Here is a 25,343-nt window from a genome sequence, read left to right as displayed (position 1 = left end):
AGCAACGGCCACAGGCGCGGGAGCCGTTTCCAGGCAACCAACCGACACAGAGAGAGACGCCATGACGCCGAGTAAATTATTTAAATCCGTTTATGAGACCAAAACCGAGCGACTACAGAAGAATAAGACCCAGGTTCGGTCAGTTTGGGTTTTATGGACCATTCAGAACATTGACTAATGGAGAGGCGCCGACATTAGCTCTGGAACACGGTTACAAGCTAATCTGTTCATTGCTATGCTATGGTAGGCATCCGGTCTGATCAACTGGTGTTCAATGTCTGGCCTGCGGGCCGTTTGCGGGCCTCGGGAGGATTTTATTTGGCCAAATTTGGAAATTGTGAACCGGTGACATTGTGTTTAGATCCACCATTTACAAATACGATTTCTACAGATATCACAATGATGGACTGGAAGTTATCAAGTGATTAAACACTAGTTTTAAAATTCAAAATTCAGTTTAATCTTTGATTGCATCTTTCTGCATTTCTGAGTTAGATGTTAAATTCTTTACTGTGGACTGATTGTCCATTTTCTTTGCTCTGCTTCATTCTCCTACTAGTTTTTATTACTTCCTGAATCAGTGCTTTTGGGTTTTTCTGTGCATCAGTTCTGTTTAGTTAAAACCCAAGTCGGTGGTGAGAGATGATCGCCAACACTGAGCCTGGTTCTGGTTCTGCTGGAAGTTTCTTCCTGTTAAAGGTGAGTTTTCCTCTCTACTGTCGCTGCATGTTCAACCAGAAGAATTAGAAAACTTTTCAAAACTAATTTGAATAACAAACTGAGCAAAACACACCGACTGATGACTCGGACTAATTGGAAAGAAAGTGTGATCGGATTATTGTAAAGTGCACTGAGATGACATTTATTGTGAATTGGTGTTATATAAATAAACTAAATTAAAATGAAAGTGCAGTCTACAATCAGACAGCAATTACATGAATAATATAAAAATGATGTTTTTCATGTTTATCTTGGACTTACTGAACCAAACCTGAAAGTAAATAGTTTGTTTCCTAATTAAATGAATTCAAAGGTTTCACCTAATGCAACACCAAGAGGGAAAGACATCAGCAATGACCTCAGAGAAGCAACTGTTGCTGTCCATCAACACAGGAATGGGTCAAAGGTCATCTTCAGCCAGACGGTGATCATATTGTATTTTTCCTGAAAACTTGGAGAGAAATTGAGTCAGACATAAATACGTCTGTTTTATTGTGTCAGGATTAGTCATGCCAGTGGTTCTGTGTCCAAGCCGCCGTGACTTTCAGTGTAAACAGAAACTCGCTAGTCGTCAGTACGGTTGGAGGAGCTGATCCCAGATCGAGGAGTCCTGGTTCCCCAAGGCGAGGTTCTACTAACGGCATCAGTTAATGCCCAGCAGACGGAGCAGAAATGCTAAAAATCGTCTGAGAGATCAGTTTCTGTACACTTCATCCAACGGGACCAAACCCAACGGGACCAAACCCAACGGGACCAAACCCAACGGGACGAGGTTCTCCACGTCCCGTTACCTGAGCTACGTCAACAACAAAAAATCTAAAAATAAAAGCCTTCAACTGCGTCAGAGTCCGGCGGCCCGGTCAGAGTCCGGCGGCCCGGTCAGAGTCCAGTCAGAGTCCGGCGGCGGCTCAACGTTCAGGTCACGACCAGTAGCTTCACACGCGAGGAGGCCGGAGTGCAGGAAGAAGCCGAGATGAGGAGGTTGGGAGCCGTGTGCAGATGAAGAACTGTCGGGGCAGGAGGCGGCGCCGTCCCCGCTCCGGGTCCGGCTCGGGTCCACCGGGGATGAAGGGGGTCGTGTTGACGCTGCGGGGTCCAGCGCTCACTGCGGCGTCTCGTCCCCGTTGACCTCCACGCCGTGCTGCTGCAGCTGAGCTCGGAGCAGAGCGTTCTCGTTCTTCAGCTCCTCCATCTGAAACCAAACACCAAAACTCTCAACCGCCTCGTCAAGAAGATCTGAAGCAAAACGTCTGAACCGGGAATGACTGCCGCCATCTTGGTAGGCCAGATGAACCATGGCTTCGAGACCAGCAGAAAGAAAATACACTGACACTCTTGACCAATGAGAAAGGCACATGGACAAAATGGCTGCTGTCGGGTTGACGAGGGAATGAGAACGGAAACACGTCAGACGATGTGGACAAACTGCCTCTGATCCTCTGAACTCATTTTGACAGAATTCATCACTCAGCGAACCTGAAGAGTTTAAACACCATGGAGGAACTTCACAGCCCTAACCCTGTCAATGTTTACACCATTTGTAAAGAACCAACAAACTCTTCATGATCAGGTTCTGGCTCCCGGCAGAGTAAATACATTACAATAAGCAATAAATCAATCAATTACATGACAGATTTAAATAAGCGCAATCATTTCCATTATTTTGAAACTGGATGATAAGTCTTCAGTTTTTTTTATCAACTAGCACTTTGTTTTCTATGGAGGATAATTTGGCTCATAATTCATTTTATTTGTTGTTTTTGTTTTATTTATTTTGGATATTTCACGTCTTCTAGAATTGATCTTTGAGTTATCTCTTGCATTAATATGCCTTTACCATTATATGACTGGAAAATGGTCTCAAAACAACATTATCATTTATCACAATAACTTCTGGGGCAATTAATCGGCCAGCAATATTTATTATTGCGACAGGTTTAATGCTACCAAACAGCGAGCAACTAAATCTGGAAAGTTTGTTCTGATTTGGCTTCAGAGGAACACCATGTATGTAAACTTGTGGATTTTGCTGTGAATGAAGCTGGACTGGATTTGGACCCAGTGACCTTTGACCCCTAGTTGAGCCGGCTCCACGGTCACCTGTTGCCTGAGCAGCTCGTTGTCCATCTCCACCCGCTCCACCTCCTTGTAGCCGTCCTGCAGCCGCTGGTTGTTCTGCCGCAGCTCTCGGATGTAGTCGCAGGCCTTCGACAGGATGCCTCCTTTGCTCTGAGCGACACACAGAGTCACACGCATCGTTAGAAACGCCGGCCGGGTCGGCGCCGGTCGGGTCGGCGCCGGCAGACTCACCGCTCCGGTTCTGGTGTCCACGCTGCAGTCCGGGATCAACTTCGACAGCGTGACGATCCAGTTGTTGATCTTGTCTCGTCTTCTTCTCTCCACTGCAACAAAAAGAACCTTTAACTTCAGTTACAGATTATTTCTATTCGAGATGCACTGATCCGATATTTATATCTATATCAATCCCAGTATTGAACAAAATTCTAGATCAATCTGCCCGATCCATCACTGCAGATCTATTCAGTCTAGTTCTGTGCTTTATTATTTATTTTACTTTAGTTTCAGATTCTTTGTCATTTATTTTTATTCTCCGCATTTCACTGACTGAACAAATGAAAGTTGATTAAAACGTTTTGAACTGCCTTGTTGCTGGAAATGTGCTAAATAAATGAAATTACCTTTTTACACCTTTGACCAAACAAGAGATAATATTGGGCTGTTTCCTGTTTTTAAATTGTAACTAATGCAAGTTTGTCTGTTTTTCAGGAGAAATTTTGTTGAGTTTTTGCAACAGAATGACAAAAACATAACGATACATCTTCTTCTTAGTTTGGAAAATTTACTTTTTATAATAAATCATTTTCCACAGATAATATTGCATTGAAGAAAATGTATCAGTCCTCTGTTCTCTCAAAAGTTTTATTTCCTTGATTCTAAAACTTATAAATACAAATAAAACTGGTTGTTAAATGGCTCTTTGGGTTGGATCAAAGGAAAACTAATGTTTTGTTTTTTAACGTCGGCTGTGGAAACGTCACTTTGTTTCTTTCCTCTTTTCCTCCAGAATCTGGATTTACAAATGAAACGCAGAAAAAACACTTTCATCTGAAAACAGGACTCTGGACTTTCATGGTAAGTTTTCAAATGTTTTCAGCTCCACTTAGGCAATAAAAACAAAGAAAATGAACTAAAAGTAAGTTTTAATTCACAATATTATCATATTTATTACTGTTATAAATATCTTGAGATAATATTCCACATTCTACAGCAGGGAATATAAAAAATCTATTTTTCATACACTAAGTTTTAAATTTCACTCGATACTGGTCCAAGGAAGTTACAAAGAAATCTGAACAAACGTTTTCTGGCATTTAGCAAATAGAAATAATTTTGGTAATTAGGCCATAACTGACCTGAAACAAGAGAAATTTAGTCTGATTAAACTTCAGATAGGGAAGAAAATAACTTTTAGAATCGTTCAGCAGTAACACTTTACAAATTCGGGCTTTTAATCAAACCTTAGGTTGCACTTTACTACAAAATATTAAGCACTTTCCAAACCTCCAAGGATTTTCAAGAATATCAAGGACCGACCACGGTTCTGTTTTCTTCCACTTCAGTGCTAAGCTCTACTTTGTGTTGGTCTGTCTCTTAAAATCCTAGTAAATATTTTAATATTGGAACAAGATGAAATGTAAAAAACAGTTGAAGGAGGATGAATATTTTTTTGCTTTAATTTACATCCAAACTCGGAGAAAAGTTCAGGAATTGTTCAGTGGAGCAAAAGCGACGAACCTTCGTTGTGCTGAGCTCGTCGCCTCTCGTCTCTGGGGGCCCGCGGACCGTCGACCTTCCTGGAAACACAGGAAACCGTTTCAAACGAGGGTTAGAGAGGAAACTTACAGCTCCTGTAGCCGCACAAGGGCGACACCTGGTGGTGGGAGGCCTGAACTGCAACCTGACGTCTGTAACTGCAACCAGAGCCGTTTCACCGTCAGGATCGAAGGAAAACTAAACGTCCCCTGATATTTTCACCTGGATGGACCTGGGATTGCCACCTTAGAAGTTAGAGTTTCACATGCTGGCCTCCTGACCTTTTGCGCGGTTTCTGGGAGATGGAGGACGGAAGGTTACTCACGTGGTGTAGGTGTGCGTTCTGGGTGCGATGGTGCGAGGACTCGCCGTCTGCAGAACCTCCGACGGACTCATCATGACGTAAAACTGGCCTCCCGCCTGGGTGATGGCCGGGTCGGCGCCCTGGACCGACACCGCCGTTCCGTCGGTGACGGCGGCCGCGGGAAAATAAGCGAAACGCGTTTCTCCTCCAACGGCGTCCCCACCTGGACTGCCTCCGTTACTGAAGGAGTTCTGGATAACCGCCTGGATGTGACAGGAAGGAGGAGGTCAGGACAGCCAGGAATGTTCTCCAGAGATAATCCTCCAGCAGGTCGGCCATCTTTAGCTTTCTGGGAATCAGCTGGTTGGAGCTAAAACCTGATCATCTGTTAGCCTGACTGGGATCTCCTGGGAAATGCGCAGCGGGAAATGCTAATAGCAGAGCTAACTATTAGCTTTGCATTTTGTTAACTTTAAAAGAATATTTTATGCACTTGTCTCTCCCCAAGTTAAACTGTAAATGATCAGTTGAATAACAGCTGTGTTGAAGTTTCTTCAAGTAGTTAGCCAGTTATGCTCATGCTCTTATTTTGAAGGGGCCAAAGACTGCATTTCCATTTCCTTTCCTCATGTGTTTTATTCTCTCTCACTAACTTCCTTTAAAACAAGAAACTAAAACATAGAACAAAATATAAACATTACTACATATAAATTATAATGTCAAAATTAAATTATTCATAGAATTTTAGTATTTAAACTTGATTTTAAGGATTTCATATTGAGTTCAGTATATAATTGAAGATCAGAAAATTTGGAAATCCAGATGTTTGGAGGTGTAAATTTGATATTTATCATAAATAATAAAACAGTTAACAACATATAAACGTTCTGGATCACTAAGGTCACATTATAAATAATTGAACAAAATCAATGTAAAACAGAAATCCTATTCTTCCAGAATATTCTTGTACAGGGATCTGAAAACCGATCCTCCTCCTGATGGTTAGCGCAGCTAGCTTTTTAACCAGCTGTGATGAAGATGAGTTCCTGGAGGAATCACGGTCCTTCAAGAAGAACCTCTGATCCAGAACCTTGTAACGGCCGTCTGGGTCGTTTCTTGACCCACCTGAGCCACGGCTTGAGGAGCTCCAGCGAACGCAGCAGCGGAGACGACGCTGACGGCGCCGGTCGCCTCCGCCGTCGCTTCCAACTGATCCTCGGTTACCTGAACCACCCGATAGGTCACCTGCAGACGGAGCGCAGAGTTAATCTTCGTTCTGCAAGCGAGAACCGTCTGTTCTCCAGTCTGCTGCAAAACCAGAAAACAGAAACTCGTCCGCCTGACCTGTCCGCCGTTGTTCTCGGTGCGGAACTGGTACTGAACGCCGTGGTCCGTGAAGGCAGCCTGGGGGACGCTGGTGATGGTGACCGCCTGGCCATCCGTCCCGACAGTTTCTCCTGCAGAAACAACGAGTTCCTGACACTCGGAAAGCATAAACAACCATGTTCTCCAAACAGTCTTAAGATGTGAGTATTCCTCACACCGACACGAGGATGACGCCATAATGTGCAGTGAGCCGCCATGTTGGAACAGAACAGAAATATCCTTTATGTCACACACTGGTGAAATTCAGCATCAAGGTGGATCACAGCGGAATCAATAATCATCAGATAATTTAATGATCAATTAATTATTAACTGGAGTATACAGAATAAAAAAACAGCAAAGCAAAAATGATAAAAATTTTGCATTTCTTTGTCTGTAGATTCAGTTTTAGCTTCACCTGCTTCAGATTCTGTAACTTTTTACAATAAAAATATTAATCCAATAAATAATCAACATCAGCTGAGCTAGGATTTTACAGATGAAGAAATGCTGTTAGACTTTTATTCAATAAGGTATTTGTTTTATTAATTACAATTTTATGTATTTCTAATATCGTGCATGTTTATTTCTGTATTTAAAAGACAGACTATCCGCAAAATATGATAAGAAAAGTGACTTAAGGCAAGTAAAACTGTAAACAGCATGTATGTAAACATTTATTGGGTTTGTTGTAGCAGAAGGCCACAGTGTTCATCTGGAGGAAATGATTGGAAAATATAAATCCAATCATTAATATTGGACTGTATCAATCGTTTGTAGAGATACAGTCTGAATATTTATCCAGATGTTTATTGTAAAAACAATTTAAAAACAAATTAACAGCTTCTTCTTCTTAGTCAGCAGTCAAGGCAAATACAGACGCTATTTCCAAACTCCCCAGATGGACGTTTTAAACTGGAATTCAGATTATTAAGTTGTGATGATAAATATATGATAAATATCCCCCCCACCGTGAAATCCTTTAAATGTCATTAATTTAATGGGTTTTTTGAGACGATCTCAGATTTCATACAGACAAATAATCAGATTTGTGTCTTATAAATAACTCTTTACGCTCCTGTGAGGGGTTAGAAGGAATAGCAGAACTATCAGGCTGTGAGACTGCATGAGATGAACTCTGACTGCATTCATGTTTTTACCAAATAAAACCAGAAACTATTTGAGATTCTGTTGTTTTCAAAGTGAAAAGCAGCAGATGAGCCGTTTCATGTGGAGCTCCTCACCTTCCTGCAGCTGCACCACTTCTTCTGTTTCCTGTTTGGCGTGACTGAAACACGAAGAGGAAAAGATAGGAATCAGCTTCAACCTGAAATGAACAACAAAAAGAAAAACTCCAAAATATATTAGCAGAGGTTGCATAGCGCCACCAGGTGGACGAATCTGGAACTGGGTTGCAATGAAATCAAGTTTGTGCAAAAGGAGCTGAAAATAGACGCAGCTCAATATTATGATTATTCTCTCTTAGATAAAATAAAAATATTTCTTGTAAGTGGTTGCAGTTTTAATAAAAGCCCCCCCAAACACACACACACACATACACACCGATCCAGCATCACTTAAAGGCGAATTTAATCGGTTTTAAAAAGCTGAGCTGCTCCGGGAGAGGAGCCTGACTAAGGCCGAGGCAGAGCGCCTGAGGGCGGGCAGGAAGAACCGGAGCAGCCGCCTCTCACCTCACCGAGCCCTCCAGGCTCTGCTCCAGCATCTCCATCAAGCCTTCCCAGGATGTAAGAAACTTCAGCAGCTCGGATGGACGGAGATGGAGGCGCTGATCACGGGGACAAACACCCGGGTCATGTGAGGAAGACAGTCCGGGACACGTGAGCCGCGGAGCGGGCAGGTGCGCAGCTGGAGGCCGCTGAGGAGGCGCTGTGATCGGGCAGACCGAGAAAGAGCTGCGACCCGGGGTTCGGTCCGCTTCTAACGGGTTTATAGCGGCTGGAAGCGCCAACAGAAGCCGGATCCTGGCTGAAAACACACGGAACCGGATCTTTTTGTCCTCGCCGTCCTCTAAGAGCTCTGCGGCTGTTTCTGCGCCAAAACTGCGACTCTTAATGCGCCCAATAAGACGCGGAGTGGACTCCTTTGCGCTCCTCTCGACGGCATAAAACCAGTATTTTTTAAATCCTTAATTGTTCATTTTTATGCCTAAAACATAAGATTGTGTTGTTGTAACCACGTGACTCTGATTCAACCCATTTTAAGGCTCAGAATCGGTTCCTGTTGCTGTTTTTGCGGGTTTTTGTGGAATAAAACGGATTTTCTCTCGGATTGTGAGCTTTCTGTTCGTATATACAAGTGAATATTTTTCTACAAACCCACTCGGCGTGTTTTATTACACTAATTCGCTGACACTCCGCTCATCAGTGGTTTTTTTTAGCTTCTTCACTCAGGTGACCACAGAGATCCAATACGGGTTTTCTCACAAACCACATGACAAAAACCAGCCATGTCTGCCAGGAAAAAGCTCCTCACGGCCCAGTTTTATGACTGCCGGGGTCCATTTTAAGTCCCAACCGAACACTAAACCGATATTAGTAATTTACTGGGCATCAGGCGTGTTTTCAGCTCTGTTGGAGGTAAAGATTCAGGTTTTAGGAGGCAAAGTTGGGACACATTACATGGCTGCAGGGCGTATCGCCGAACAAGCTGCAGTTCATTAAAAGCGCCACCAGATGGCGGTGAAGTGCAAGCACAACGGGGAGAGAGAAGATTAGCAAACAGGGCGCCGCCGCCGCCATATTGTTAGTGGCAGTTTGGGTCGGTTCTGTTCCCGGGGTTCTGTCAAAACTCGGTCTGTTGTTCGTAACACGATGGTTTTCTGTTTTATAATAGTAATTTATTAAACATAAGCAACTATGTAATAAAAAATGTATATTACAACAATCTTGTTTTAAAAACTGACAGAACACGAGTCAGTAAATTTGTTTCACCAGTCAGGGAACCTGATCTTTAGGCTAAATGTGATAAACTTTAACTCAGGCCAGATTGTTGCTCCTGTTGTCGCTGTGTGTGCATCTGATCTTCTCCAGCATCCTATGAGGCACTCTGAAAGAAATGTTTCTGACTTTAGATGACAAAACTCACCGTTTATTGCAGTAATAAAGAAGGCCAGAACAAACAGCAAATATAAATTTTTCTGACCAAAATCTAAATAATTGGGAAGAAAACAGTATCAGTTCTAAGTTGATGTTAGTTTCAGTTTCTTCTTTGGATCCCAATAGAAACAAAACAAAAGCAAGTTCAATTCATTTTATTTGTAACTGATTTCAACAAAAACAACATTTGTTCCTCAGAACAGTGGAAGAGAAACCAGATCATCCAAATACATCAATACTAATATTAAAGCAAATCTACTAGAGTATTTCTTATATCAGCAGTGATATTCTTTATGGCTCCTGAAACACAGAGAACTAGATTTAAGCCAGAGAATACAGAAGGACAGACCAGCAGAGACATGGATGAACCCTGATAGAGGAAACAGAAGAACATTCTCTCTGGGTTTACTGAACTTTGCAGAGTCTCCAGATCCCTAAACCATCCCAACTCCACCTCCTGCATACAGCAGCTGGGTGAATGTGGTCTGGACTCTGGATGAGAGTCATGGTTTCTGTTTCAGACTCTGAAGGACAGAAGACCTGCTCTGTGAACCAGATACTCTCCCAGTCTGGAAGAAACTGGACCTGAGATGGAGGTCCAGATGTCCAGGTCAGGACGACATGGATTATTACTTTTTACAAATAATTATTTATTTCCACAAAGGTTGAAAATAGTCCTACAACAATACAATCTATGCATAAAAGTCTATTTAAAAACTGTAACAAATACACAATATAGATATATTACACATTAGCTCACCAACGGTAAACCCAGATAATAAATAAACATAAAAAATATTAATGCAAAGCACTGGTTGCTTCCAGTTAGCACTGGGAGAAGGCAGGAGATGGATTTTGATTCTTTATTGTCATAACATGTTGACGGCTTCAACAAATATGTAAACAATAAGTTTTATAAAAGTTTCTGCAGCTTTAAGAGCTTCAACATGACGTTAGTGTCTGGTGATCCCAAACATCAGCAGACCTGCAGCAGAATGTCCGAAAGGACATTTGTCCTTTCAGACATTCTGCTGCAGAACCTTCAAGGTTCTGCAATGTCCTAGTCAAAGTCTAGACGTCGGTCTGATTGAAACGCTGTGGTGGGAGCTGGTTTGAAGCAGCACTGAAGAGTGGAGGTAAATTCCTCCACTGCTGAGGATGGCTGCTGCTGTAGGAGGTGTGGCCATGTTTCATTTCAGTCTCTGTTAAATAAACTTTACAGCGGAGTTCAAAGAGAAAAAACTGGAATAATCCAATCCAAGTGCTCCAGCAGGAGGATTGTTTCCAGTTCGTGCTGACTCAGTTAGTGTAATTATAAACTCCATCCTGTGTTTGGTTGAGCCCTGGTGACTCATCCATTCAGAACAACCACCTACCAAGTGCCAAAGTTGGGGCCAGCCTCCCTCCTCTCCACCCATCTCATTCTTTCCTACACGGGCACTCGCATCCATCTGCAGACGCTCAGTAACAGACCAGCAGGCAGGGAACAGCGCTCCGGTCCGAAGACACTCAGAAGAACCAGCAAACGAGTTGGAGAAGATCGACGAGTAGTTTCCTCTTCGTCTAGCAGGATTTTAAAAAGGTAAAACCAACTTTTGGTGCAGCGATGCTGCATTTTTTCATTTTAGGGTGGAGTCGCTGACCCCTCCCATGACTCTGGATTAATGAGGTACTTTGTGTTTCGTACACTGAAGAGAACAGAGATGTACTTAGAAACTTATTCAGGATCTATTCCTTAAATCAAAGATGTGAGATTTTCCCCTGGACAAAACTTTAATTAAAAGAAGATTATCAATAATTAACTTAGTGAAGCTAATTAGCTTCATGAAGGGGATGAATCAACTAATGCTGGTTGATTTATATTCCTCTCATTCTCAGAATGCTTTTAGAGGCACTTTGACACCATCTAGTGGTCAAAGTGTGAACTACACCTTGTTCACGCATTGAGCCAATAAACTCAGTGATAATCTGAACCCTGAGCTAGGTTCTGCAACACAAATATATTCAGGTTGGCTAGTATCTTCTACATTTTATATAATAAGATTTAGAACATGGAACCAAAATTCTAAGTTGCTTCTAATTTTGGGTTTGAAGCTTTTTAGCGACACTAGGCAGCTAGAGAAAGGAAATGAGTAATGAGAAGTAGTAATATTAATAAGCAGTATGTCAAGAAAAGGCAGGTTATATGCAGGTATTTTGATTATTTACCTTTGAATCAACAAGAAAAATATCTAAATATTGACAAATAATTTTTTCACAAGCATGTGTAATTTTTATCTTGAAAGAGAAATAAGCTTCTAGAAAAGTACAGTGAAGGGATTTTTCAGTATTTAACTGAACTGAAAACACTGTAAGACGGAAACCAACCACTGTCAACAATATATGTTGAAATGGAATTTGTAAAGCTGAGATTTGGATGTGTAACAGTATATATTTAGACTCAATTTCATAGTCTTGTTTGGAAATAGCATCAATAAAATAATGTACATAGTTATATTGAACAGTCTGTTTTACTCCTTAAGAGCCTAGTGTCGCTAATCAGCATCATAGCTAAATCTACACTAATGCAAAGTGCCATTTTTGGGTAATTAACATCTAACATAATAATAGTATTTTACACTATTGGATATGGATTGAGGCATTAAGGGTTAAGCTGACGTTTTCTCATCAACAGGCTTTACGGTGAAATGGCGACACCCAAAAACACTCCTAGAGGCGGAAGCACCCCGCTGTCCCCCAACCGCATCACCCGGCTGCAGGAGAAGGAGGACCTCTGCAACCTCAACGACCGTCTGGCCGTCTACATCGACAAGGTGCGCTTCCTGGAGGCGGAGAACGCCGGCCTGCGTCTGCGCATCACCGAGTCTGAGACGGAGGTGACCCGGGAGCTGACGGGCCTGAAGGCCGCCTACGAGACCGAGCTGGCCGACGCCCGGCAGACTCTGGACTCGGTGGCCAAGGAGCGGGCCAGGCTCCAGCTGGAGCTGGGCAAAGTGAGGGAGGACCACAAGGAGCTGAAGGCCAGGTGGGTTCATAGTCACACTCCGGTACAAGGAAAGATGTCACAATATATTCATCAGAGGAATTATACATTTTAAGATCAGTTCCCATCTCAGTTGATTTTTTTCAACTTGAAAAACTCAGTAAAAGTTGGACCTCATTTTATTTAAAGGTTCCCTGCTGCACCTGGGGCCCTAAATCTGCTAAACGTGCCCCTGCTTGTTTGTTATATTGACATTTTTACAGTTAAAACTGAAACATTTCGATCAAAACAGCAGAAATGACAAAGCTTGACGTTCAGAAACAACCCAGTTTCCCCAGAAACGGCTGCAGAAACATCTAGTTATCAGTTTTATTAATAAACCCCTTATTAAAGGGATTTATTAAACCCAGAAATAAATTCACAGATACAAAACATTTCATGGGAGTTTCTGTGAACAAAATGTTTAGTAGGCACAGAAGATTATTTATGTCTGTGAAGATCATGAGACATTGGAGAGCCTGAAGGTTTGCTTAATGGCTGCTGAATGAAGCAGATGCTGCTAAACTAAAAGCTAACATTGCATAATTTAGTAGATTTAAATCTTCATCTTGTTTTACTGATATGCTACTGGTTTTCATATAGTTTATCAAGTTTTATTTCCATTTCTTGTTGTTGTTTTTTTTACTCATTTCTGCACAGACATGCTAACATTTAATCCATAAATTTATATTTACACTAGAATTAGAGTGAAGTAATGTGTGCAGCTCCTCGGCTCCGTCCTGCCCCATCCAGACCCCGCTGACTAACTCTTTCCCCTCCTCCTCCTCCTCCATCTTCATCATTATATACGTGGCAGAGTCTCCGGCTGCACATTTTCCTGCTCAGTTTTCCATAAATATTGGGAAAACCTGAGTGAATGTGTGTGTGTCTGCGTGTGTGTTGGTTGGGCCAAGTTGTTGCCATGACAACTAAACACTAGCGGCTGTGGCTTGTGGTTACCAGATTCATGGGACCAGCGCCGTGGACGGTGAGTCATCTGCAGCGAAGGCTCTCCTCTGGTTCTGGTTCTACAGGGGCGGAGCTGAGGGGTGGCCGGGCGGGGCCTGGCTCCCCTCCCACTCTGTGCCTATGCTGGGTTAAAAATAGAGCTGCTTGTATTTTTATCATGTAGTAAGGCTTCAGGCGTCTCGGTGTGGAAATAAATAAAAAACTTTTACACTTTTCATAGTTTTTTTTCCGTTGCAACAACATTAGTTACAATTAAGCGTAACAAACATAGCTACAGGTAGGTAGTAGATAGATATTATGGAATTAGTACCGCGCAATCAGATTTTTGGTTTTTGAAGATTTCTCTTTTGGAAAATATAAATTTATTTTATACTGTTTCAGTTCTTTTTTTTTCAGTTTTAAAACTTTTATTTCAGTTAAAAAAAATGTTTTCACAGTTTCAAATTGTTCTTTTGATCAAACTTTATGGCCGCAGTTTACAATCCCAGCTTCAACAGCTTCTTCCAGAAGGTTGTGGATCCGAACCAGATCGGACCGGACCGGACCGGACTGGACCAGATCGGATCGGTCCGAACCAGATCGGACCGGATTGGATCAGATCGGATCAGACCGGACCGGACCGGACCGGATGCTCTCTGCAGAGCCTTGCCTGCACCTCAGAGTCAGACGGCTGTTTGCGTCGTTGCAGGAACACCAAGAAGGAGTCGGAGCTGGCGGCCGCCCTGCAGAGACTCAGAGACCTGGAGGCTCTGCTGAACTCCAAGGACGCCTCCCTGACGACGGCTCTGGGGGAGAAACGCAGCCTGGATGTGGAGAACCGGGACCTGAAGGCCCAGGTGGCGAAGGTAGGATGCAGACGGTGGCCCTGCGGCTGCGTCAGAGCGGATGTTGTTGGATCGTCAGGTTCTGATGGGGTTTTCTGTCCCAGCTGGAAGCCGGTTTGGGTGATGCGAAGAAGCAGCTGCAGGACGAGATGCTGCGCAGGGTGGATGGAGAGAACCGGATCCAGACGCTGAAGGAGGAGCTGGACTTTCAGAAGAACCTTTACTCTGAGGTTCAACTTCCTCCCGGATGATCCGGTCACATACTAATATTTATTTATTTTTTAAAAATGAAAAATAGGATTTATTTATTTCACTACATTCCATTATTTTTTATTTTTATATTTTAGTCATTCATTTTTAATCAATGTCTCTATTTTTTAATTTACAATAACTATTTTATCCATTATTTGGCTATATATTTATTATACGTTTGGTTTATTTCTTTATAAATGCATTCATTTTTAAATTTGAATAATTATATATTTATTTTTTACTAAATTTATTATTTTATTTTTTACATTTTACTAATTTATTTTTAATTTATCTTTTATTTGTTTATTTAATTTTTTAAAATTTACTTAATTATATTATTTATCTTTTTAAAATGTCCATTTGTTTTTGTTGAATAATAAAAATGGTGATTATTGTTATTTTAACTGTTTAAATATTTCCATTTTTATTTTATTCATTTTGTTTTTACTTGTTAGTAGCTCATAGTAATAGTAGTTACTAGATTTTATTTATTTAAGTTTATATTTGTGTATTTTTTTACTCATTCATGTTCAGAGGTGGGATCTGGTTTTTATTTTGCAGGAGCTGCGGGAGACGAAGCGTCGCCACGAGTCCCGCATGGTGGAGCTGGATAACGGCCACCTGCAGGAGTTTGAGAGCAAACTGGCCGAAGCGCTGGCAGAAATGCGCAGCCAGCATGAGCTGCAGATTAAACTGTACAAGGAGGAGATAGAGAAGACCTACAACACCAAGGTTGGTCCAAACCTGCAGGATAACGGCTAAACGAGACCGGAACCAAGGTGTTGCAATGGCCTAGTCAAAGGCCAGACCAGACGTTCTGTTGGAAATCATCTCTGCACCTGAAACACCAGAAGACAACATGAATTATGATTTTATACTGATGCATAAAATCTTAAAGCTGATCTAGAGATCAGTGTAATGCAGGGAGGAGACAAAGTTTATGGAGATAAATTACTGCCATGAAATTTGTCCAAAAGAAAATTAGTTTGAAACTGGAAGAAAAATGTGAACTGAAAAATTATTTGAAACTAAAAATAATTTTAACTAAACAACAACAAAAAAACAACAACATGGAACTGAAAAAACATAAACAACTAGTCCAGTTTAATTTTCCAGTTTTAAATTTTATTTTATTTTGTATGAAAATATTTTTCAGTTTAAAATCTTTTTTTTTTCAGTTTCTTTTTTAAATGAACTTTATGTCCCTGCTTTAGCTCCATAGAAGGTTTTTTTTGGCTGAATGAAGCCAGCCTTGTCGTTTCTCACGGATCCTCCACCTTGTTTCCGCCCGGCAGCTGGAGAACGCCCGTCAGTCCGCGGACAGGAGCAGCCACCTGGTCGGCGCCGCCCACGAGGAGCTGCAGCAGACCCGGATCCGCCTGGAGTCCACGTCCGCCCAGCTCAGCCAGCTGCAGAAACAGGTCCGTTCCAACAGGGCCGCAGCAAGCCTTCTGGGGGCCTGGGCAGAGTTCAACTCGGGGTTCCCCTCCATACCAACATGCCGACACCAGATGCTTCATCGCGCTGCACTATGTCTGCAACATACCTGCAGTTATTGGTGTGGTTCATAATTAGCTGGCCCTGCACAAACAACATCATACCAAGTATTTTTGAATATATCTTAGTACACTTGCAATAAGATGGAATTAGATCATGTTTCCTACAACATGGGTAAATAATAACAGAGAAATTACATGCCAGTGGAACTATTACTTTTTCATCTCTGTTAAGGAATTACTGACATAACAAGCTCCTAAATCTGGCTAAATATCGACTTATAAATCAGTTTCATCTTATTTCCAGTGCACTAAGATATTTGCACCAGAAACTAGACAAAAAAGCATCTGGTAAGATTTTGTGTTTTTTGCAGCGTACGTCAAACCTCTGTTACTTCTGGTTGTTGATTTTATCCTTACAGGCGTAACAAACCAGCAAAGATGATCTAATTAATTAGTATTTTGAGATTCAGAGTAGAAAATAAGCATGACGTGTAAATTCAACTAGTGAAAGTCACAACTTCAGACAAACACTGAATCTACAGAGAAGAAGTTAACAAGTCTGATGTCTTTTGCTTTTAAAATTTGGAACAAAAAGTGCAGGCAGTGCAATCACTACAAAATGCTCTTGGGGGCCCCCTGGTGGCGTTTGGCTCCATCAGTCTGAATCTGAATCTGTGGTGCAGCTGGCGGCCCGCGAGGCGAAGCTGAGGGAGCTGGAGGACGCCCTGTCGCGGGAGCGGGACACGACCCGCCGGCTGCTGGGGGAGAAGGACCGGGAGATGGCGGAGATGAGGCAGCGCATGCAGCAGCAGCTGGACGAGTACCAGGAGCTGCTGGACGTGAAGCTGGCTCTGGACATGGAGATCTGCGCCTACAGGAAGCTGCTGGAGGGAGAGGAGGAGAGGTAGCTTCAGCTGAATCTGTGCTGCAGCAGCCGAGGCGAAGCTGAGGGAGCTGAAGCTGCATAACATCACCTCATTTCATCAGTTCACACTTTACAGACGCTGTCAGTGTTCAGGCTCACAATTAGATTCAGAAACAATGTTTCATTCAGGGACCAAGTTTTCTGTTCAGTCTGGAGATTCTGTTAAATTATGTGACTGATGAGGAAAAGACATTAGTGTAACAACATTTATTTAAAACAGATTTAAACTGAACCAAATTCCATCAGTTTGAATTTAAAGGTGCGGTTTTTATGTATTTTCCAGGCACATATTTCCATTTTATAGCACAATCAAGTAACTATATTACCTTCAGTTGTTATTGAAATGCTATACTTATATATAGAATTTGACTTAAAAGAAATCTTCCTTCCTGATTGGGTCTCTGTCTCTTTAAGAAGCTCCTGTTCTTCCTGAAGCTCCGCCTCCATGAAGTCATCCCAACATGGCTCCTCTATTAACGCCGTAACGTTTTTATCAGCATTACTCTGAGCAGCAGCTTCTTTAATGAGCTCAGCAGCTGTTTGCTAATTGCGACTGGCTAGTCTGAAGGAGCTGAGCTTTAGGGGCGGGGCTAGGTACCCCAGGTGTTTTGAGCAGGTGAATGGTTGCCATGGAGAGTAAAGGTTTTATCAAACATGAAAAATCGAGGCAACACTCCAGGTTTAAAACATGAAGGAAAGAGTTTAAAAAAAGTTCATTTTATGTGATTCTGCTCCTTTAAAGAAAAAAATGGTGTGAGCATAAAATTCTGCAAATTAAATTACCTGTCATGTTGGGTTGGCTGCCTTCAATGCTGCCTGGCATTTTCTTAAATAAAAAAATACCAAAGAATTATTAAAAATATAATTTTAAGAAGAATTAAGCTGAATAAAATCGATTTTTCAGCATTTTGAATGGATTGAGTTTCCAGGAATATGGATTAGATTTTTTCTGTTCCTCTGATCCCTGCAGGCTGCGTCTGTCCCCCAGCCCTCCTCCCACCAGAGTGACAGGAAGTCGCTCCTCCACCTCTGTGGTCCACTCCCGCTCGCTGCACGGCAGCGCTCGCAGCTCCCCGGCGAAGAGGCGGCGCCACAACGACACCGACAGCGAGGCGTCCAGCTTCGCCGGCGGCGCCGTGGCGCGCACCCGCATCACCCAGCAGGCCTCGGCCAGCGGGCGGGTCACCGTGGACGAGGTGGACCTGGACGGGAAGTACGTCCGACTCAGCAACAAGGCGGATGAGGTGAGAGAGTGGAAAACAGCTGGTGGTGTTCCTCAGGGATCCATCCTGGCCTCCCTCTTCTTTATTGTCTACAGTCTTGACCTGTTTTACTGATGATGCTGCGATGTGAACACAAACAGATATTTATCAGGGTCTCAATCAGCTGGATTTTTTAGTTTTTGGTGAACTGGTTCTTAACATCCAGACTGAAAAGATCTGAGCTGAAAAGTTAACAGATTTAAGACAAGAAGCAACACAGTGAGGACTCAACAGCCCATCTATCCCCAGAAAATAAACAAACAAAGGAAAAAAACTGGTACTGAAAAATTAGAGATGGCGGCCATTTTTCAAGATGGAGAATATTTGGTTGCACTAAAATCGGCAGTGGTGAACAGCGCTAAACAAAAAGTTATGTTCACTGAACACAAATCCACTAAACAAGTATATCATCTCCGCTAACGCTAAAATGCTAAACACATATGAAAATGAGCTGCAGCTAATGCTAACCATGCAGACGTCTGTCTGTCAGTCTGTCTCATCTTCACCTCCTGCCAGCTGACGACTGGTGTGAAACTCGCTAACAGCAAAGTCCTCCGGTTCTGATTCTGCTGCTGTTGGAATCTGATGACCAAAGAAAAAACAAGTAATGTGACAAAAAGTTATGAAAATGGGGAACAATTAATGGCAATAATCGATTTAAAAGGCCTAAAAATGGCAGCCATCTTGAAACGATAGAAGCTTGTTTTTATTGACTCAAACCCATTTTTCTGAACAGAGCTGTTTCTTTTAGTCTCTGTGTTTGATTATGCTGCCCCCTATTGGTGGAAATAACGGTTGACACTGATCCATTGAAGGCTGCTCCTCTCTGAGTCCTCCTTCATGTGTTCTGTCCCATTTGTTTGCCCGTCCTGCAGGACCAGAATCTGGGAAACTGGCAGCTGAAGCGGCAGATCGGATCCAACTCTCCCATCATCTTCAAGTTCCCGGCTAAGTTCACCCTGAAGGCCGGTCAGAGAGTCACGGTAGGCGTCATCTTTATGCTCCACACCAACCAGCCAATCAGCTCTCAGCTGCTCTAACTGTCTGTCATGTTGGCTGTGGTCAGATCTGGGCCTCCAGCTCTGGAGGAGTCCACAACCCTCCTTCAGACCTGCTGTGGAAGACCCAGAGCTCCTGGGGAACCGGAGACCAGTTCCAGACCACCCTGATCAGCGCCAACGGAGAGGTACTGAAAACCAGCAGCTGCTGGGTTTTAAAGCTGCAGAGTTCATGTAAGTTCATGAAAAATGTGTTTTCCTACCAGGAGATGGCCATGAGGAAGGTAACCCGCACTCAGTTTGAAGATGAAGATGAAGACATGGTGAGAGGAACACCTCGAACTTTTATGATGTTTCCTACCTGTTAGTCCAGTAAACTTGGTTTGATTCAGAACCAGAACTCCATCATCTGCTGTGGTTCTGAGTCAAACCAACCTGTTCCCCTCCTGGCCTGTGGGGGCGCTGCACCAACAACCACTGAAGGAAACCACACAAAAACCTCTGAAGACACTGAGAGCAACTTCCTTCTTCACCAGATGGAAACAAGATGGAGGCGTCAGATTTCAGTGTTGGAGGATTTCTCTTTAGTCTTTGGCTGAAGACCAGGAGACATTTCTGCTGCTAGCGCTAAGCTAGCACGTTAGCTTTGGTTGGATTTACCCAGAATGCCCTGCGCTGTAGTCCACTTCCTTTTTTCTCTTAGTCGTTGGCGCTAGCAGCAGAAATGTCTCCTGGTCTTCAGCCAAAGGTTGGTTTGACTCAGAAAACCACAGCAGACGGAAATGGAGCAAATGTTGACGTTTTGAATCAAGTGTACAGAGCTATCAGGTGTGAAAACAAACAATTTCTTAATCTTCATTTGACGTGGTTGAATTTCCTGTCTTCTCCAGCAGGTGGCTCACAGCACCTGCGCAGACGGCGAGTACAACCTGCGCAGCCGGACCGTCCTCTGCGGCTCCTGCGGACTTCCGTCTGACAAATCCAGCAACTGCTCCGTGTCGTCTGCGTCCCGCTCCTTCCGCAGCGGAGGAATCTCTGAAGGATTGGTGCCGCAGTCGTACGTGTTCAGCAGCAGCACACCTCGCAAGGTGGACGTCCGCCCATCACTTCAGTGTTCAGAGGCTCCTGGACTTTGTTTGAGCCTCTTTTGAGCGTTGAGTCATTCTCTCTGACCTTTTCAAACCTGTGTTTTCTTCCAGACTGGATCCAGGATGGAGAACTGTCCGATCATGTGAACACGTCGACCAATGAAGAAGTTTATCTTTTATCTGAGTAGTGTGTAGAAAGTATTAGCTTTTAGTTTTCTTTTTATACTTTTAACATTTTTCAGGTAGTAATAATTCTGACTTTTATATTAATTTCCATAGTGCACCCATGCATGCTTAAAGATAAGACTTGACTTATGATTAAAAGTTTAGTTTTTCCTTTAAGAAAAACTAAGAAAATGTTTTTGTATGTTTTTTATTCTGTTTCCGGTCTTTTAGCTTCAGTTAAATCTGAGTTCTCATTATCAATAACATTATTTTAGCTGAACTGGGCTACATAACTGCAGAAAATGTATTTTCCTGATATAAATAAAACAATATTTTCTAAAAAACTTTGTTTATTTTTCTTTGTTAGCGGACCATTAAAATGTGATTTTATATAAATGGGCTCCTCAAGACAAAATTAGTTTGAATCTATAAAAATAAGGTTCCTAGTATATGTTTTAAAAATTAAATCACATTTTATTTTTCAATAAAGTGACTGGAATTTAACTTTGCCTTAATATTCATTTTTGTTTTAGGACAAAATAAATGTTTCTTTTGGCTCAGAGGCAGATAAGCAAGCTAAATATTTATCTGTTTTTTGTTTAAATGAATAATGCAGAAATGATTTTATTGTTTGATCACGAAAGAAAAATACTTTAAAATGTCTGATTTGACTTAGATTTTTATTGAAAGTTGTCCTAAAAAGCTTGAAACGGGACGCAGCTCGCTTGTATGTTTTCGCTTATCGAGCTTTTATTTTGAAATGGCAGCTTTTATTTTTTGGTTTTGTAGTTCTGAACCCGGAAGTGTTCTGCTCGGTCAGAGCGCTGCGGCTAATCTTTAGACCTGCTGATCTTCACCAGGCTACAGGTTTGTCCAGAGTTTATTTTAAACACTGTATAACTTGTTTGTAAAAATGAAAAACATATTTAATGATCAAAGATTGTTTCTGGTTATTTCATATTTGGTAAACTCAAGAGAGCAGCAGGAAGCTAACAGCTGTTAGCATCCGAAGATCAACAAACAGGAAACTAGAGTTTATAAAGACGGGATGTGATAACAGAAGTTATGTGAAATAAAATGGGCACACTACGTTTTAATGTATAAAACTATTATATTTGATAAAAAGTTTATTCTAATTTTTTTCTCTATTTGTGTATTTTTTAAACCTGGACTTTTATAGCAGCTGGACGTCATTATTATCATTTATTATCACTCTCACTTCCAAAATAAAATATTTTTATTTTCAAATCAGCGTGATTTATTTTATTACATTAAACATATTTTTGGATTTACCTAAGCAAAAGAAATACATCAGTAATATTTAGAAATTTCTGTTTTTCTTTTTAAATTGTTTTGAAATCTGTTGTTTATATTTAGCAAAGCAGTTGACAAAGTTTTATTAATATTTTTATTTTAGTATTTCTTTAATTCCTAATACAACATGCCTGTGTATTTTTTTAACCTTATTCTTATTAATGTATTAGGGTTTAATAGCATTAATTGATCATTTTCTGTAATTAAAAAGAAGGCAGAAGCCGAATATTTCTTCATTTTGGTCAATAAAATGATTTTTTTTGATAAATCATTTCGTTTTAAAATATTTTGTATTTAGCAAACCATTTGACAAAAATGTATTATTCAGCATTTCCTTAATTTATTTTCTTTGTTGCTTTTATTTATTTAGTTTTTATAGCAGCTTGTTTTGTTTTAGAATCATAATATATCTATTTTTTTTTTAAATGTATTTTGGGTGAATTAGAAAACTCTGAGCCAAACCCTGTGCATATCAGCGTTAGCAGATTTTTCCACGTTTTATTTATTTAAAATAATAAAAATAGATTCCGAATTTAGAGAGAAACTTTAGTATTTTATGGGTTTTCACCGGCTTGTGTCTGTTTTCTTCCCAGGAATCCGTCTCTGGATGCTGAACCTCCGCGCTCTGCTGGGGTTCGGCTTCCTGGTGACCTCGCGACCTTGCGCGGCCTCTCTGGCTCAGGCGGGGTCATGCTCTGTGTCCGCTGCAGCTGACCGCTACAGGAGCCACTGTTTGTCGGGCAGAGCGGCGTCTACGATGGCCCACGGTGTCAGACACCTCGGGTGAGCTCTCAGAGAGTGTGTGTGCTGAGGACCCGGGTGTGTGAGGTGAATCTGAGCTTTGGACTCGCTGCAGGCAGGAGGAGGCCCAGAAGATCGACGAGGAGCTCTTCAGTGAGTTCGGCTTCAGCGTGGATCAGCTGATGGAGCTGGCCGGCCTCAGCTGCGCCACGGCCGTCACACGGGTCAGAACCTTCACAGGAACACGCAGGAGATCCAGGTTTTCAGCTGCTTCAGGCAGAAAGTGTCAGGATTTCAGAATAAAAGCCCCTCATTTCCACCTGACTCCACCCCCCTTCAGGAGGAATTTCAGGATGACGGCCATTTTACAAGATGGACGCCGTTTTGAGCCTTTTAAACTAATTGCTACCATAAAATGTTTCCTATTTTCATGACTTGGATGAACTTTTTGTCACATCATGTTTTCTGCTCTGGTCGTTCAAACAACTTTAAAGTGACGATATGCAGCAGAATCAGAACCTGAGTCAGTCGTCTTATTGGTTAGCATCAGCTGATCCACTAATGTTTTTGTGTAGCAGTTAACATCTGCTAAATCTTTATGTCTAGCAGTTCAGCATTAGCCTCCACTAGCTTTTTTAGCAGTTTATTGTGAACTGCTGCTAAATGTTTATCTGTTTTACGTTTCCATTCATTTTTGGTTAGCGTTAGCTTCCATTTTGAATCTTTCTTTGGCTAAGGTTTTTATTTTTCAGGGTCTTATGTTCACATGTGAAGGATTTTGCTGAACCATAACATTTTGTGCTGCTCCGTCAGCGTTCAGGGTCCAGTTCAGCTCCAGGTCTGGTCCCAGTTAGGATGCTGGTTGAACTGGGTTTGACCCGGATAGACTGGAGTCCGCCTCTGCCTGTTTGGGTTTGGTGCTTTTAACGTTTCCGTGGTCATTTCTAGGTTCTGCAGAGACGGTTTTCTGCCTGATGAACTGAGGTCGTTTGGTCCGGTGTAACGGACAGCGTCCTCCATTTTGTCTCAGGTTCTTGACCTTTGCCCCCTGCAGGCGTACCCGCTGTCCTCTCTGGTCAAAGCCAGACCGTCTCTGCTGGTGATCTGTGGACCAGGAAACAACGGCGGCGACGGGCTGGTCTGTGCCCGACACCTCAAGCTGTTTGTGAGTCACTTTTCCTTCCATGCGTGTTTCCATGGTGACGATGTTTGGGTTTCCTGAGTCGTGTCGCGCCGCAGGGTTACGAGCCCAGCGTCCTGTACCCGAAGCGGCCCAGCAAGCCGCTGTTCCAGGGTCTGACCACGCAGTGCGAGAAGATGGAGATCCCCTTCCTGTCGGACATGCCTGAGGTTGGATCTTCATCGCTTCGGGCCGCCTGACGCCGAGCGGCGCAGATCTCTGACTCTGCTTTGTCTGTCAGGCGGAAGTGATCGATGAGGCGTACAACCTGGTGATCGACGCCATCTTTGGCTTCAGCTTTCAGGGCGCCGTGCGGGAACCGTTCGGTTCCATCCTGGACGTTCTGAAGAAGATCACGGTTCCCATCGCCAGCATCGACATCCCATCAGGTCGGGACTACAAACATGGCGTCAGTCACAGCTTCAGCCAATCAGCTTCCTGAAACATTAAACCTAAAACTGCTTCATATTAGCAGTTACAAAAATGGAAATAAGAGCTGAATGAAACATCTGAAGAGTTTAGACCAGCTGTTCCAACTGGGTCCAGCTGTGTGGTCAAAGTCCAGTTCGGTTGGTGAGGTGTGAACACTAACCGACCTCTGACCTCTGGTTGGACTCAGAGAACCTCAGCAGCTGGAGGTGGAGCAGCTGATGGAGTTCTGGACCCAGTCGAACCGGGTCTACTGGACCCAAGATTAGAATCACTGTGGATGAAAACTTTCCATCTGAACTACAAATAAACTCAAACATTCAACGTCAGAAGACGTTTCAGTGGCAACGTTTCTTTCTGCAATGACAAGAAAAAGAAGTAAAAAGTTCCAAATATTTAGTTTTTATGTCTGCATCTCTGTTCCTGGTTCTGATCCTGGTTCTGATCCTGGTTTGATCCTGGTTCTGGTCCTGGTTCTGATCCTGGTTCTGATCCTGGTTCTGATCCTGGTTCTGGTCTGATCCTGGTTCTGATCCTGGTTTGATCCTGGTTCTGGTCCTGGTTCTGGTCCTGATCCTGGTCTGATCCTGGTTCTGATCCTGGTTCTGGTCCTGGTTCTGATCCTGGTTCTGATCCTGGTCTGATCCTGGTTCTGATCCTGGTTCTGGTTCTGGTTCTGATCCTGGTTCTGGTCCTGGTTCTGATCCTGGTTCTGATCCTGGTCTGATCCTGGTTCTGATCCTGGTTCTGGTCCTGGTTCTGATCCTGGTTCTGATCCTGGTTCTGGTCCTGGTTCTGATCCTGGTTTGATCCTGGTTCTGGTCCTGGTTCTGGTCCTGGTTCTGGTCCTGGTTCTAATCCTGGTTCTGGTCCTGGTTCTGATCCTGGTTCTGTCCGTTGGTTCAGGTTGGGATGTGGAGCAGGGCAGCGCCGACGGCCTGCAGCCCGACATGCTCGTCTCTCTGACCGCGCCGAAGAAATCCGCCTCCCTGTTCCGAGGCCGGTACCACTTCCTGGGAGGACGCTTCGTCCCGCCCGCCCTGGACAGGAAGTACCAGCTCCGCCTGCCTCCGTATCCCGGCACAGACTGCGTCTTACAGCTATGAGCTAAAAAGAAACGCAGCTTCTTCTGCTTCATTTCTGAAAACACTGAAAAAGTCCTGACCCGTTTTGGCTGGATCCTCCTGTGATCCAGAAGTTTCTCCTCCAGATCAGCAGCTCTTTGGTTCTGGTTGCTCTCTTGTTGCTCCTGAGGTAAATAAAGTTTCCCTGAACTCCTCCTGTTTGTTGAGTGTTTAGCGCCCTCTACAGTTAAAACCACACAACAACTTAT

The 25,343-nt window shown here is 42.8% G+C and overlaps 3 protein-coding genes across 10 annotated transcripts; 2 read left to right on the top strand and 1 right to left on the bottom strand.

Moving 5' to 3' along the window:
• Positions 1–35: 35 nt before the first annotated feature.
• LOC122844254 (lamin-A-like) lies at positions 36–20,690 on the top strand. 5 transcript variants are annotated; one of them, XM_044139527.1, is made up of 18 exons: positions 37–243; positions 608–699; positions 1,034–1,144; positions 3,806–3,873; positions 9,864–9,952; positions 10,800–10,924; positions 12,017–12,367; positions 14,022–14,178; positions 14,262–14,387; positions 14,971–15,141; positions 15,705–15,830; positions 16,592–16,812; positions 17,804–18,077; positions 18,971–19,078; positions 19,162–19,281; positions 19,360–19,416; positions 19,984–20,181; positions 20,293–20,653. In XM_044139527.1, exons 7-18 carry the CDS (start codon positions 12,030–12,032, stop codon positions 20,326–20,328), a joined length of 1,932 nt encoding a protein of 643 aa, XP_043995462.1. In that variant the 5' UTR covers positions 37–243; positions 608–699; positions 1,034–1,144; positions 3,806–3,873; positions 9,864–9,952; positions 10,800–10,924; positions 12,017–12,029; the 3' UTR covers positions 20,329–20,653. The 5 variants fall into 5 exon arrangements, with proteins under 5 accessions (XP_043995461.1, XP_043995459.1, XP_043995460.1 ...); XM_044139526.1 differs by lacking the exon at positions 10,800–10,924 and having other exon boundaries at positions 36–243; positions 19,987–20,181; positions 20,293–20,690; XM_044139524.1 differs by lacking the exon at positions 10,800–10,924 and having other exon boundaries at positions 36–243; positions 20,293–20,690.
• On the bottom strand, positions 1,196–8,517 carry usf2 (upstream transcription factor 2, c-fos interacting). 4 transcript variants are annotated; one of them, XM_044139545.1, is made up of 9 exons: positions 7,918–8,505; positions 7,468–7,511; positions 6,203–6,315; positions 5,984–6,103; positions 4,880–5,121; positions 4,537–4,595; positions 3,031–3,122; positions 2,821–2,949; positions 1,196–1,912 (listed from the first exon to the last, which is right to left on the bottom strand). In XM_044139545.1, the coding sequence occupies exons 1-9, from the start codon at positions 7,953–7,955 to the stop codon at positions 1,823–1,825; spliced, it is 927 nt and encodes a 308-aa protein (XP_043995480.1). In that variant the 5' UTR covers positions 7,956–8,505; the 3' UTR covers positions 1,196–1,822. The 4 variants fall into 4 exon arrangements, with proteins under 4 accessions (XP_043995480.1, XP_043995478.1, XP_043995479.1 ...); XM_044139543.1 differs by having other exon boundaries at positions 2,821–3,122; positions 7,918–8,517; XM_044139544.1 differs by lacking the exons at positions 7,468–7,511; positions 7,918–8,505 and having other exon boundaries at positions 6,203–7,110.
• A 447-nt stretch (positions 20,691–21,137) lies between the features above and the next one.
• Positions 21,138–25,289, top strand: naxe (NAD(P)HX epimerase). The gene is made up of 7 exons (XM_044139556.1): positions 21,138–21,213; positions 22,254–22,443; positions 22,517–22,625; positions 23,456–23,566; positions 23,641–23,751; positions 23,823–23,970; positions 24,917–25,289. Exons 2-7 carry the CDS (start codon positions 22,268–22,270, stop codon positions 25,114–25,116), a joined length of 855 nt encoding a protein of 284 aa, XP_043995491.1. The 5' UTR covers positions 21,138–21,213; positions 22,254–22,267; the 3' UTR covers positions 25,117–25,289.
• The last annotated feature ends 54 nt before the right edge of the window (positions 25,290–25,343 follow it).

Source organism: Gambusia affinis, linkage group LG14, assembly GCF_019740435.1.
Source record: "Gambusia affinis linkage group LG14, SWU_Gaff_1.0, whole genome shotgun sequence".
NCBI lineage: Eukaryota > Metazoa > Chordata > Actinopteri > Cyprinodontiformes > Poeciliidae > Gambusia > Gambusia affinis.
This window is presented reverse-complemented; position numbering and strand designations above follow the sequence as displayed.

Excerpts from the sequence above, each read along its gene's own strand:
- naxe (XM_044139556.1), top strand. The coding sequence starts at position 22,268 with ATGCTGAACCTCCGCGCTCTGCTGGGGTTCGGCTTCCTGGTGACCTCG. Across the intron at positions 22,444-22,516 it reads CACGGTGTCAGACACCTCGG|GCAGGAGGAGGCCCAGAAGA; the intron begins GTGAGCTCTCAG and ends GACTCGCTGCAG. Across the intron at positions 23,567-23,640 it reads CCCGACACCTCAAGCTGTTT|GGTTACGAGCCCAGCGTCCT; the intron begins GTGAGTCACTTT and ends GTCGCGCCGCAG.
- usf2 (XM_044139542.1), bottom strand. The coding sequence starts at position 6,421 with ATGGCGTCATCCTCGTGTCGGTGTGAGGAATACTCACATCTTAAGACT. Across the intron at positions 4,596-4,879 it reads AGAACGCACACCTACACCAC|GAAGGTCGACGGTCCGCGGG; the intron begins GTGAGTAACCTT and ends CTGTGTTTCCAG. Across the intron at positions 3,123-4,536 it reads ACGAGCTCAGCACAACGAAG|TGGAGAGAAGAAGACGAGAC; the intron begins GTTCGTCGCTTT and ends TTTTTGTTGCAG.
- LOC122844254 (XM_044139524.1), top strand. The coding sequence starts at position 9,933 with ATGGAGGTCCAGATGTCCAG. Across the intron at positions 15,142-15,704 it reads AGAAGACCTACAACACCAAG|CTGGAGAACGCCCGTCAGTC; the intron begins GTTGGTCCAAAC and ends TCCGCCCGGCAG. Across the intron at positions 19,079-19,161 it reads AGGCCGGTCAGAGAGTCACG|ATCTGGGCCTCCAGCTCTGG; the intron begins GTAGGCGTCATC and ends GGCTGTGGTCAG.